The sequence below is a fragment of the Physcomitrium patens genome, chromosome 24 (assembly GCF_059467195.1).
Source record: "Physcomitrium patens ecotype Gransden chromosome 24, ASM5946719v1, whole genome shotgun sequence".
Lineage (NCBI taxonomy): Eukaryota > Viridiplantae > Streptophyta > Bryopsida > Funariales > Funariaceae > Physcomitrium > Physcomitrium patens.
Window position 1 is genome coordinate 13,749,218 of NC_143433.1, and position 13,932 is coordinate 13,763,149.

A 13,932-nucleotide genomic window follows, 5' to 3' on the forward strand; every position below is an offset into this window, starting at 1 on the left:
CTTTTGCGCCTCCTCCGCATTTTTGTCCTGTCGACGTCGTGCGTGACGACAAAACGTTTGAGAAGGCGAACCTTGGCTTGCCTGCCTGCCTTCAATAACTGAAACTGGATGTTGGGTTGTTGTCTCTAAGTTAATCTCGTTGTGGGCAATGCTTAAATATCCTCTCCTTTACCTTGGACAGCCAGCCCTACTTACTACTACTGCTTCCTTCCGACCTACCTACCTTACCTCGTCTCATTCATTCTCCCTCATCTCATCGTTGGTGCGCTCCCAATCCCCTCCCCTCCCATGTCCACTACGTCGCCTCGTCTCATTCATTCTCCCTCATCTCATCGTTGGTGTACTCCCAATCCCCTCCCCTTCCATGTCCACTACGTCGCCCCGCCTCACTCCAATACACAATCCCTTCCACTACATCGCCTCCTCTCATTCATTCTCCCTCATCTCATCGTTGGTGTGCTCCCAATCCCCTCCCCTCCCATGTCCACTACATCGCCCCGCCTCACTCCGACACACAATCCCTTCCTCCCATCCTCAACCTAACCTCCTTCCTCCCATCCTCAACCTAACCTCCTTCCTCCCTCTCTCCGACTCTCCCCTCTGCAGGTCTCCGTTTCAAGTCATCGTCTGTGTTGGTGGAGGTAATTGGTGAAATGTCCCCTACAACTCTTACAGGACAGGTCTTTGTTTGACAGAAATTGTGTGTTCGTAACTTCCGATGAAGGTTGCAGTGTACGAAGAAACAATTGTGCCTTTATTTTGAGTGTTTCGTGGGACATTACACTGTTAGCGTGCATGTGAACGATAACAAATGTTATGGATTGAAGGGATTATTCAAGTCATAATCCAACTTATTTCCTTGATAAGGTTTTTAGAGTAGTTTTCTTCTACAGCAACCTGTACACTATTGAAACTCTAGCAGGAACGTACTTTCAGGCATTCTTGAAGGTTATAAAAATAAAGTCCAAATCTTCAAAATGAAGATAGTAAGTGAAATTTCGGACAATGGTGTATGATGTGATAATATTTCAGTTTGTGCAATGTGGAAAATCATGATATGCTGCTTAACTTATTTTCACTTAATGCAATAAAAATAAGCTACTTGGAATGAAGAGAAATCAACTATCTGTATGGTTAGCTAAAGATCTCAAACACAATGATCAACCCTCTCGTCCCGAAACGTAAAGCAGTGGAACTACAAAATTAGCCTCTCACAAAAATTGGCTCATGGGTCTGAAGAGGAGATTCAGGCTCTGAAACAGACCTACCTGTCGTTTAGGCCCATTTTCAACCCGAATCCGAAAGGGTACAGAGGATCGTAGTTCTGGTCGCCGACGTTCATGGGTAATTGGTCAACTCTCTTGAACCATGTTCTTGAGAGTTTTCCCTGGAAATCATATCGACCAAAGAGCATATCTGCAACTCCAGCACCTTCAGTGCCAGGAAGCCATGCGGCCACAAAGGCATCCATGTGGCTAACGATTGGCTCCACCACGAGCGGTCGGCCGGAGACCATCACCACGACACATTTTACGTACGAGCACGTGTCTTTGATCAACTCCTGGTATGAACTGGACAAGGTGAGGTTCATATTGTCCCCATACATTTCAGCATACGGCTCCTCACCGACAACCACTATCGCGTACTCATACCCCTTGTTCTTCGCAGCGCCTGTCCGGGGTTTGGCCAAGTGCACAACCTTAGAGTTTGCGCTTACGGATTGCTTGATGCCTTTCAAAATGGTCGTTCCTGTAAAATATTCGATCCCCGTCACGCGTTCGGTGAGTCAGTTCCTATAGATATCATCAGCGGATGAGACACTGAAGTATATGTATAGATAAAATAGGAGAAAAAATAGAACAGACGTGACATAATTGCTACCTTTTGTGATATTGTTTCCTGCTTGGCCTTGCCAGGTGATGGTCCAGCCCCCACACTGCAAGCCGAGGTCATCGGCATGAGCGCCAACAATGAGAATTTTCGTGGCGTTCTTATTTAAAGGCAAAAGAGACTGAGATCCCTTGCCATTCTTCAAAAGCACCAACGACTTGCGCACTGCTTCTCTTGCCAATGCTCTATGAGACTGCTCATTTTACCAAACGAAACCACAAATTAGGAGATTTAGTCGCAAAACACGTGGTATTATACACTAGTCAGAAAAACTTCATGAAAACACATCGGGACATACATCGGATTATCAACTTCTGTATTCTAGCTGACAATGAATTGCAGTTATACAAAGAGCTATTTACCGGTGCACCAAGGAATGATCTCAGGCTCTCGTCAGCATACGGCTTCTCGAAGAGACCCGTTTCAAACTTAACGCGTAGGATACGTTTCACAGCATCCTCGATTCTAGACATCGGAATCTGCTTGGCGGCGACCAGGTTTTTAACGACAGATATGAAGTCCGTGTAATTGTAGGGCACCATTACCTGTCATAGAAGTCAACGATGAATTGTATTTCAGGCAATTTTTTTAAGATGACCACACGCACAGAAAAACAGAAACTTGAGAGTTGGAACGTAAAAGTTAGAATTCTGAGATCATACTCAGATAGGTTAACGTTTAGTATGTTCGAAACCTAATGTTTAGGTTATCACAGAAAAGAAAACACTGAAGTAACGGGAAGTCACCATGTCAACGCCTGCATTAAGTGCAAGGTATGTGGCGAGCGTGTAATTGACGCCTGGAGGATCTGTGATCCGTTCCACAGCTTGCCAGTCGGAGATAATGAATCCCTTGAATCCCAATTGCCCTTTGAGCACATCGGTGAGTAAAAACCGATTCGCATGCATCTTTATACCGTTCCAGCTAGAGTAAGAGGCCATAACTGTGGATACTCCCTTTGCAATGGCATCGGGATATGCCTTCATATGAATATTTACAAGCCCATCATAGTCGATCACCGTGTTATTCTCATCGATTCCATTCGTAGTACCTCCATCGCCGACGAAATGTTTTGCACAGGCTGCCACCTTTCGACTGCAGACGAGGGACAATAATTCAAACAATGAAATGAAGACACTATATCAAACTGACTAACTGAAGAAGCTTAATGTTTATGTTAGAAAACCGATAACGGTGGAACCAATATTCCTCTACGTCTTTCACAAGAGATTCAAACAGATGTTTAGGTGAATGGAATAGTGTTGTGCCACCTGTTCTGCACATATGGACCCTCCCTGTCAGCTGGAGACCTCCCTTGTAACCCATCAATTATAGTTGTCATGCTTCTCACCACCTCTGGATCTTCGCTGTAGCTCTCATAACAGCGTCCCCACCGCGGATCCCGACAAACAGCAATGCAGGGTGCGAACACATATGGGATACCAGTGGCCCGAACCTCAAGAGCAGTGGCAGAACCGATTCTTTCCAAAAGGGCTGGATCTCTGGATAGAATGTGACAAGAAAGCATTGTAAGTTGTGAAGCCGACTACAACATCAATGTACACTGCCCGATGAACAACTAGCATACTGGATGGGAGATAATTGTGGTGCGCTAGAAGTGTTGGGTACCGCGTGCAGCCTAGCCCAATATTGTGAGGAAAAATTGTAGCTCCGTAGACGTTGTTGTGCCCATGGACTGCATCAATTCCATAAATCTCCGGAATTCCGAGCCTCGTTTTTAGAGCTAGCCTTTGGACGTAATCCGTCATGTTGGTCCACTGATGTACGGTTGCATTGGTCGCAGGGACACTTCCACCGCCACTCAAAACGCTGCCTACTCTCACAACACAACGTGATTGTTAATCAAATTTTTGAAATTTTGAGACATGCAGCAGGGGAGCAACAGTCAACGTACGAGATGTGTTCGTGAATACTGCTCCACAGCTTGCACATAATTTGCAAGAGCTGAATGGTAACACATTCTGGTCTACAAAAATCTAGGTGGTCGAGCACAATATAGCCTTTACGTTTATTGGCGACTTTCCAAGCACACTGACCTATGTAGTACTTCGAAACAGAAGATTCATTGCTGACAGTAATTTCTATTTGAGTCATCTGGCCGATCTTCTCATCGAGCGTCATGCGTCCGTACAGATCCGACACCCTCACAGCCACCGGTTGACTGGCGTCCTTATACAGGATTGGCTTCTCGTCATTGTCTGCTCTAACTTCTGCTATAGTACACGACTGAAGTACCACTGCTAGGACGCAGAGCACAACTCCACGAATACCCATGGCTCGATTGAGAAGAACCTGAAAACCAACAACACTTCCTTGAATACGGCGCGTTCACAGATATCCAACTACTAGGAAAAACTGAAACATTTGAAAAGGGACGACGTTAGCATGAAGCATGAAGTAATCACATAAGAAACAACTCGGGAAACAGCCGTTCTTACACGGCTCAACGACGAGACCACTCTCTCACATTGCTATCACGTCACGAGCACAAAGTCGACAAACCTGCTCCTACAGTGGTCAGAATCCAGGAAACGATGGCTGGAGCTTCAATCGTATCAGTATACACACGACAGCTCGCATGGTCGCAACATAGTCACAAGCTCAGAAGCTCCCTCCAACACCGCACCACCTATCGGCAAAACCGCATCCCAGACGCTGAACCACCAACGAACGCCAAGGAATCACAACCACTCGGGTTACACTATGGGAATTAGCAGAGAATGTCACACATATACGAGCAAGATTCGCAGCAACAATTCCAGTAACACCAAATTTGGGAACGGTCAGTTCCACCAACGTTTCCGCCGCCCGCATCTGACAGATCAATGCAGGATTCCTCCTCCAGGGCTTCTCTAGGGTGATACAGAATGGAGAAGTCAGGCATGTCCCTAGGGCAATTAATTGCTGCAGCGGCTACTTGGCAACGGAACCGAGGTCTGTCGCCTGGCAACACAGCATGCTCGAGGAAAGACGGGCAATAACTCGGACAAACGTGTCTCGGCAATTTGTACTGAAGCTCAGACTCCCGCCCTGTCATGAACGGCGGTGCAAGGATGGCGCCTAGATGGACAGCGGCACGATGGATGAATGAGTGGATAAAACCACAGATGGATGAACCACCACCTCAGATTGTACAAAGGCCGTTGAGATGTGACCGACCCATTGTTACGTACGTGAACAGTCATAGTTCCGTTCACACCGCTCAAGGGTTCTGGCATCGGAACGGCCAATTAGGGTTGCTCAGAGCTCAAGTGATAGTTCTCGTTTGGTTGATTGCCAATCTGCGTGGGCATGGTGTATCCATGCGTTTAGTGCCGTTCGTCTTCTATCGGTACGATGGGTTCCTTTTGGATGCTGCTCACGGTAGTGGCCAATTTTGTTGTTCACGTTTTCGGTTGAGCACATGTGGTTATGACATCTTGGTGGCTTTGCATAGGTGTACTGCGTTACAGTGACAATCAAGTTTCTGAGTAGTCCTTCACCGTCCAGTTCAGGAGCGAGTGAAGTATCTTCTTGGTCACGTCATTCTTGAGGAGAAAATTAAGCGATCGACGCAAATCATGACAAGCGTCGCTAAACTGAGGATCACTGCTAATTACATGATGGATCAGTCACAGCTTTGGCCACCACTGGAAGTATTCCTCGTAAATCGTAGGAGATTACTTTTCAGGGTTGCACGTTGACATAGGTTACGACATTCAGACAGCTGCAACTTCCCGATTATCCCTCTTATGAGGCATTGTTGCTGAGACTGGTAGCTAATCACTTCCTCTTGTATAATGCTTGGGAGGTGGTTCAACGACGCAGACATTGATGAGATTCAGAGATTGTGGATTTTCTTACATCTCTCGTCCGATCACGGTTTGATCGACGCTCTGATGGTGGGATGATTGTTCTGTATAAATATCCACGATGAACAGCAGTAGTTGCTGTTCCCCATATTCGCTGAAACCAGCCAATCTTATCTTTGGATGTCAGTTTGTAGGGCAATTGGAGTTCAAGAATGTAGCCGCATGGCGTTGCCATTGTGCGTGAGCATGTTCGTTAAGAGGTTACAATGAACTTACACGGTAGTGGGACCTCGCCCAGTATTATTCATTTCTAATGCAAACCTGCTTCAGGATTCAGCTCAGTTGATCAGCAAGCCAGGTGAACTTCAATTGTTGCCTTTGGCAACATACAGTACAACCACCAGATAGTCAAGATGTTCTATCCCGTCGCTCTTCCACCCTTCAACACCAACTGTATATGATCTCTTCGCTGATAGTGGATATTTTTCAGTAAATGAGAAACAGCAATTTGGAACGTCGTTCATGAGGAGTTATTTTTCTATAAAAGAATATTTATTGCGTGATCCAGCATCCATACTGAGCACACCATAATGAGAAGAGCACAATCTGCTGAGCAAACAGTAAGCAAATGGACGCGAATTCATCCGATAAAATTTGATCCCTGTTTACGACTACGACCGATTAGATTACTCTAACCAGCAACGTATGATTGATTCGACGAATTAACTTCATATACACAGTACTGTTGCGAGCCCCCACAAGAACTGGAGTCAGTTGTGAAGGAGTCGACGCAAAAGACTTTCATAAAAGTACCTCTAAAAGATCCTGCTGAATCCTTTGCCATGAAAATTTCCGCACTAAGATTTCAATACCGGCATGGCAAATGGATTTCCCCTTATCTTCTAATAATACAGTCCACATGATAAAGCATGATAGCCATCACCCGGATGCGCCGCATCTCTCAGGTTTCAGCATCATCTGGAGAATCGGCCGCTGTGGGAAAGGCTCTAGTTCCTCCTACCACTCTTGGCGGGTTTCACGTCATTGCCTTCAACCATCTTGTCGACTTGGTTCAAGGCAGGCTTCAGGATGTTGAACAGGACCCATCCAATGGCGGGGGCCAAAATGAAGAGAAGGATTAAAGGTCTGGTGTCAGCACCGAGCTGTGCAATTTCTTGAACCTGCGCATCAGCCTTCGGAGCAGCCAACAGAGACATCGCAGCGGCGCTTATACCAGTAGCTCCAATCATGCCACCGAATTTCTTCCCCCGCTTGACAGGAGCACCAGTGTCGTTACCTTCAACTATATTGTTGATCTGATTCAATGCAGGCTTCAAGATGTTAAACAGGACCCATCCGACAGCTGGAAGAAGAAGGCCAATTATGATAAGCCCTCTCGAGTCAGAATCGGCAAGAGTAGCAATCTCCTGGGCAGCGTCCGCATGTGGGGCCAAGAACAAGGACGCTGTTCCAAGGCCAAGAGCACCGATCACACCCCTTTTGCGGGTTATTGCGGCGGCGTTGCCCTGGTCCTGCATCTTTTCAATCTGGTTCAAGGCTGGGCGCAAGATGTTGAACAACACCCATCCAACGGCAGGTAGAAGGAGGCCGATAATGATAAGACCCCTTGCATCAGAATCTGCAACTTGTGCGATTTCCTGGGCTGCATCAGCGTGAGGGGCTGCTACCAAGGCGAGAGCTCCAAGTCCAGCACCAGCCACCAAAGACTTCGCAGCCTTCATCTTGTCAACCTGGTTCAAGGCTGGCTTGAGGATGTTGAACAGCACCCACCCAATAGCTGGAACCAGGGGGATGAGAAGAGCCACCACCCTGTTGTCACCCTCAGCCAAAGCCATGATTTGCTGTGAAGCCAAGGCAGATTCGGAGGTAGCCATTGCGGCGAACATCGCACCTGTCATACGTGGCACGTTAGCTCATCGAAACCAGAACATCGTCAATACCCGAGCGTCTGCTAGATAAAATTCAACATTACGATATAATCCTTTTTTTATCCATTCCCAATGCCAATTTCTACTTCACAGGTATTCGAGAGGAACCTCACATCAGATCATGTGATTCCCGAACACAAGTGAAAGGAGAGCTAGCTGACCTGCTAGTGCGTTGGCACCAACTGAAATTTGCTGTGCAACGCCATCGGATGAGGTCGAAAGCTTAGCACAAGGCACAGCTCTGGTGCTCACAGCGGACACCTTCAGGTTAGTGGCGCGAATGCCTTGCACTCCAACTCCGAAGGCATTGCTCCTCCTCAGAGCAGTGAGCTTGGGGCCTGCGGCCGCGGTCGCCATCGCCATTTCACTACTGATTTCACAGTTACCGCGTCTGAACTCTCACACCTGCTCAACATGCACACACACACACGGCAACCTCGATCCTCTTCAGATCATTTCCAAGACCACACATCACAAACAACCCCGCAGGACCCAATCACAATCATCACCTGCACTTCTCATCATCTACAAAATTTCATGTACCGAACACATCACCCTACGGATGCATTGATCTGCTAACTCAACCACACCTGGGCCAGTACAACAGCACAACGCAGCAAATCTAATCAAAACTACATGAACAATCACAACGAAGTCAAGTCATAACAATCACCATGAAACGAAGAACAATCAGAATCAACGAACCACACACATTGAAACAGAATTGAAACGACATCGTAGGGACAAACCGTGCATAGGAAAGGAAGGCAAATCCGAGATTGAAGGGCAACAAGGGTGATGAATTGGTGACATGGAGAACGAGCGACAGAAGGCAAACCTGAGCAAGGGGGAGGGATGGAGGAGCGATGAAGACGTTGAGGCGGGGAACAGCGAGTAGGGCAGGGCTGTGGGGCGAGGTGATGAGATGGGGGCATGGGGATAAGGCTGCCGGTCTCGAGCATGGCAGCCAATGAGCAGCGATCTCTCACCACACCTTGGACGCCATAGCAACCTATCGGGTGAGATATCCCCCTCTCCCCGAGGTGGGGCTCGTCGCAAAGCACACCATGAGGCGCCCAATGCTTCCCATTGGGCTTCACGTAAGCGCCACTCGGGATAGTCTCCCCGATCTTTTTTTTCTCATTTGCTTCTGTCGGAAAGGACGAATGCGGAAGAGCCAATCAATCCCATTCAGAATATGCTACTTCGGCAATGCACACAACAAATCCCCCCTCTCTCCTCGTCGCTTCCCCCCTCACTAATTTCCACATCCAACATTACGTTGCTTCGTTACCGGCACATGACACGCTTTGCATTTTGCATTCTCTGACACCTTCTCATGCATTTTGTTTTTGTAACTTTATTATTGTTGTTGTTGTTGTTGTTGTTTTACTGTGAGCTGCATCAAGCACTGATCCGAAGCTGGATTTGGTGGACTCAAGCGTTGTTCTTCTTCATCTTCATTGGAGGGAAGGGATCGCTTCCGGCGCTCCATCAATGAGCGACGTCATTTGGATCTAGGGTTTGTCTTATTTGATTGAGTGGGATGTTGTTTTATGTGGATCTTCTTAAGAAGATTGCTGTGTGTTTAGAAAAGTATGAGGGCTCTTCTTGTTGTGGTAGTTATTTGTTGTAAATTGCAACTTAGCTAGCTCTTCTTTACATTGTTGAATATATATATATATATATATATATAATTCTAAAGTTGTCATTTTTGTTGTTTGTATACAAATTGTTCACATTTGAGTATATATTGATATTTTCTACTTTGTATTTGTATAATTCAATGTAAAAGAATAAAATAAAATAAGGTTATTTTTAAACATTTACACAATTGTTGAAGTCTTTACATTCTAAAAATTCATAATTGTCTAAGCTATAAATTGTGTGTAATGAGCAATTTTGATGCACAATTCAATTAGATTTTATTCACAATTCACATCCATTCACTCCTTTTAAAAAAAAATCTCCAAATATAAGTCTTGAAATTAAAAACATTATAAAAGAAAAGAAGACAAATTAAAAACATTGTATTTAAAAGCATATTGTCATATTTTTTTCATGTATATTCAGATTTGATGCTCTAAAATTATTGTTCTTAAATTACAAGCCTATCGAACCTCTTAGATTTCAATTATCTATTGTTCCTTAATTCAATAATTTTTGTACATCAAATTATTACAAATAACTTATAATAATGATAATACTAGATTGTTAAACATACATCCTAAAATTCTTATATAAATAAATCACTTTGATCATTACAATTGATCAAAACCTAAAATAAATCTTCTTCATTGATAAAAGTAGCAAACACAATTTGTACAAATTCTATCTTCTTATCTATTAAGTCATTGTAACATCCTTGAAAAATTCTTAAAATTCAAAGCTCTCACTCTTATTTAAACAACTAATCTAACTTAAATACATAACTTTGTCAACTCCACATTCTTAAATCTTTCTACTTTGCCACCTTTTGAGCAATAAAAAAGCTTTGTGATGAAGACTTCAAAAGAATTCTTTGCAACTAGAATTTAGCAATTATTGCTCTTTATTTAAAATCTCAATAATATAATTATTTTATTTGTATGTTTTTCTAATCTTTCATTTAAAGACTAATTTTTAACCAAATTATCAACTATTACATACACAAAAGGAAGATAAATGAAACAAATTGAAACAAAGCTAAATCATCCAACTTACAAGGCAAATTTTCAACATAAGCACTATATGGCCAACTTGTAAAATAAGTATTCAATATGTACAACATGTGGCCAAGTTTTTAACTTACCAATCATCTACAAACAATTATAAAGTCAAGCTCTTGTCTATAAAAATTTAAGAAAAAATTCACCAAAATATTATAAAATTAAATTATTTTTAGATATTTTTAGCTAATTCTTCTTATCTTTCAAACAACTAATATTAATATTGATATCTATGACATTATCTTCATTTCTAGGAACAAGTTCTATAAGAAGAAGTGATCACATATTGCTGAAGTTTAAGGTGCAATAAATTGTATTTGCTACAACCTTTAATATTTGTTTTCTTTAAAGATAATTGATAGGTTCTTTTAACCATAAATAATGTCTCATATTAGAGAGGAAAGACCACCTTGTTATTTGATCTTTAATGAAATCTTTATAACTTCATTTACATAAAACTTTAGAAACTCTTTAAGAAGTGGTTTGTACCTCCAATTATATTATCCAATATTTGAAGTCTATTCCATAGTTGTAATATCAAATGCATTATATCCCACCATTTATTTAAAGAAGAATATGTCATTCTTCATAGCCTTCATCCATGTTATATTGTCTTGAAAGTTGTGACAATTCCAATGGCTTTTCTAATAATTCAACAAATAATAACTATTGAATTAAATTTGTTGGTTGTTGATTTTCTATCTTAAATATAAAAAAACCACAAATAAAAATAAAAGATAGAATAAATTCTTTATTGAAACTATTTATTTCTCTAGCAAATGATATTTTAACTCTTCATTTTAGTTTTGATAAATGTCATTGATAAAAAGAATGAACTTTTTATTGCATTTGTAAGATTCTTGGATGGCTTCTATGTGTGTACATTAATATTATATCTGAGCCAATGTACAAGTTATTCCAACCTATTTTGGCATCGCTTTAAATCTAAAACCTCTTCTACTTCAAATTTTTGATTGTTGTTGATTTCTATGAAAGAAGGTAGCAAGTATTTTTTATTTAACATATCCATTGTTTTATATTGCTTAAAAAGAAACATATGGAAATTAAAATGGATATTTAGGGATTTTCAAGTACATGAATTATAATGAAACTCTAAAGAAGTAATACACTCTTATAATATTTTAAACAAAAGTAGCCAAATCAAAGATAAATATAAGATAAAAAAAATAGAATATTTATTGCCAAATATAAAGAGATTATAAATTCTTGAATTAAAATAAAAATATAAATAAAGCATTGACATGAATGAAGAAAGTCTCATTTTTTCTTTTATGTATTATTTAATTAAAAAATTATGTGGTGTTGTTCTCTAAGTCATTTGACATGTGTCCAACTTACAAGATAAGTTTCCAATATGTGCACGACATCACCAACTTATACAACAAGTTATAAACATGTATGAAATATGACCAACTTATAAAATAAGAGGTCAATATGTCCAACACGTGGTGAACTTGTTGGCCTAGTTTTCAACTTATCAATTCCTTGCAAATACTTAAGAAGTCAAATCTATATTTATAAAGCTTTTTTATAAGTTATTACTAAATTTATTTATTTTTATATAATATCTCTTATCTTCACTATTGTCAATATATCTATGACCTTAATTCTTCTTTTATATGCAAGTTCTATTATGAATGGTAATTATATGTTGAAAAAATCTAAAATATGTAAATTATATTTATTACATAATTTGATATTTATTCCTTTTGAATGTAGTTGAAAGATCTTTTAAACCTTCAAAAGTATTCCATATTTGGATATAAAGACTACCTTACTATTTGATCATAGTAAAGACCTTTATAACTTTATTCAAATAAAATATTTAAATCATCATGAAAAATAGTTCCTACCTTCAACAATATGTATGAAGAGTCTCTTCTAAAGTTATGATATCAAATGCATTGGATTTTTCCATTAATTGTGAAGGATAAGAAATTGAAGAATGAAAATAATTAGGTGAGATTTATCATAAAGGAAGATGATAAAACAATAATGAAAGAGTATGTATATTCAACAAAAAATTGGAATGGATTTTATCAAAGACAAGAAAGCTATTGATTCTTGAAACTAGACTAAAAGCAAGAAAGAAGTTTGTAAGAGTGAAAAAGATCTCATTTTTCTTTCTATATATTCTATTTAACTAAGAATTTTGTAGCAATATTCTAAAGGATCTCCAAAATGTGTCTAACTTATAAGACATGTGTTTAATTTGTAAGACAATTTTCTTATATGTGAGCCACATAGCCAACATATACCATGAGTAGCCAATATGTATAACATGTGGCCAACTTGGCTAAATTTTTAATCTATCAATCACTTAAAAACATGTATAAGTCAAATCCACATCTATGAAACTTTTTCAGAAGATATTGTATCATTTACCTATTATTATTTACTTTTATATAATTTTTCTTATTTGAATAAGTATTAATATTGATTGTGTCTATAACATTTATTTAAGAAAGAATATATTATTCTTAAGAGTCTTCATTTCTATTACAACATTGTTGTGTTGTAACATGACTCTATGGTGAAAGATAATAATATGGATCTTATTATAGAAGAAACAAGTTAAAAGATAAAATAGAAAAATATGGATAAATGATAGGAAGGTAGTAAAACTTTTAGTAGTAATACTGCCTTTTTAGAAAAGTGGCTTCTATTTACTTTGTAGGGCTATAAAAAAATAAAAAATAAGATAGATTAGAAAAATAAAAGATATAGGAATATGTAGGAGGAAGTTAGGAGTTGGTTTTAGTAGAATTTATCTCAAAAGGAACAAAAATTGATATCCAGAGAAGACCAATTACCAACCAGGGTCGAAATCAGACCCTAAGGCACAAAACTAAGCCTTGATGACAATTCTAGGATTCTTTTGTTGATTGGAGAGTAGGATTTAAGATAAGACTGGATATAGTTTCTATAGGCATTGATTTTGAAGGTTTTGGATGGATAATGACTATGTAAGAGCTTTGCAAAGTTGATGTTGTTTTCAATGATTCTGGTTTTTTGGAAAATAAAATATGATTGACGTTTTGAGCCATTTCAAGAGTTTGGTAATAGATCTAGAGGTAAAAATTCTTAGGGTTTGTGGATGTAGATGTGTTCAATGTGTGCTGTGAATTTGGATTTGATAAAATAGTTAGATTGAAAAGCATGAAAGTTTTTGTGGATTATGATCTCGAAATTCAGGGTTTTGAGGACTAGTGAGGTTTTCTTACATATCTATCAATCCACTTGTCAAATTGAAGCAAAAAATTTCATAGAGGTAGCCAGCTTGATTTCTAAAAAATGTGTAAAGTTTTGAAGCAACGTTATATTTCAATCAAGAGTAATTGGCTTTAAGAGATTGGCACAAATGTTGGAGAAGGAAGCTAGCCAACACCCAAGCACATTTTTGATGTTATCATCTATTTGATAATTTCGATCCTTTTCAATATTATTTGTGCTTATTATTAACTTAATTAATGAAGAATGCATAAAAGTTGAGTTAAAATCAATAGTTCAAACATTAATTATTGAATTTCAAAATCTATTGTAAGGTTGTTC

The 13,932-nt window shown here is 39.8% G+C and overlaps 2 protein-coding genes and 1 long non-coding RNA gene across 6 annotated transcripts; 1 reads left to right on the forward strand and 2 right to left on the reverse strand.

The window, feature by feature from the left end:
* Positions 1-996: 996 nt before the first annotated feature.
* Positions 997-4,890, reverse strand: LOC112276416 (uncharacterized). Of its 2 annotated transcripts, none has more exons than XM_024507707.2 (8): positions 4,414-4,890; positions 3,948-4,203; positions 3,520-3,724; positions 3,162-3,392; positions 2,637-2,985; positions 2,253-2,435; positions 1,882-2,083; positions 997-1,749 (listed from the first exon to the last, which is right to left on the reverse strand). In XM_024507707.2, the coding sequence occupies exons 2-8, from the start codon at positions 4,183-4,185 to the stop codon at positions 1,265-1,267; spliced, it is 1,893 nt and encodes a 630-aa protein (XP_024363475.1). In that variant the 5' UTR covers positions 4,186-4,203; positions 4,414-4,890; the 3' UTR covers positions 997-1,264. The 2 variants fall into 2 exon arrangements, with proteins under 2 accessions (XP_024363475.1, XP_024363476.1); XM_024507708.3 differs by having other exon boundaries at positions 4,350-4,603.
* Positions 4,891-5,107: 217 nt separating this feature from the next.
* LOC112276418 (uncharacterized) lies at positions 5,108-5,862 on the forward strand. Its single transcript, XR_016500530.1, has 2 exons — positions 5,108-5,242; positions 5,348-5,862. It is a non-coding gene; the product is annotated as an uncharacterized LOC112276418 (long non-coding RNA).
* A 483-nt stretch (positions 5,863-6,345) lies between these two features.
* LOC112276417 (uncharacterized) lies at positions 6,346-8,531 on the reverse strand. Of its 3 annotated transcripts, none has more exons than XM_024507709.3 (3): positions 8,490-8,531; positions 7,813-8,056; positions 6,346-7,614 (listed from the first exon to the last, which is right to left on the reverse strand). In XM_024507709.3, exons 2-3 carry the CDS (start codon positions 8,012-8,014, stop codon positions 6,710-6,712), a joined length of 1,107 nt encoding a protein of 368 aa, XP_024363477.1. In that variant the 5' UTR covers positions 8,015-8,056; positions 8,490-8,531; the 3' UTR covers positions 6,346-6,709. The 3 variants fall into 3 exon arrangements, with proteins under 3 accessions (XP_024363477.1, XP_024363478.1, XP_073387010.1); XM_024507710.3 differs by having other exon boundaries at positions 8,401-8,531; XM_073530909.2 differs by having other exon boundaries at positions 8,364-8,531.
* Between the last annotated feature and the right edge of the window lie 5,401 nt (positions 8,532-13,932).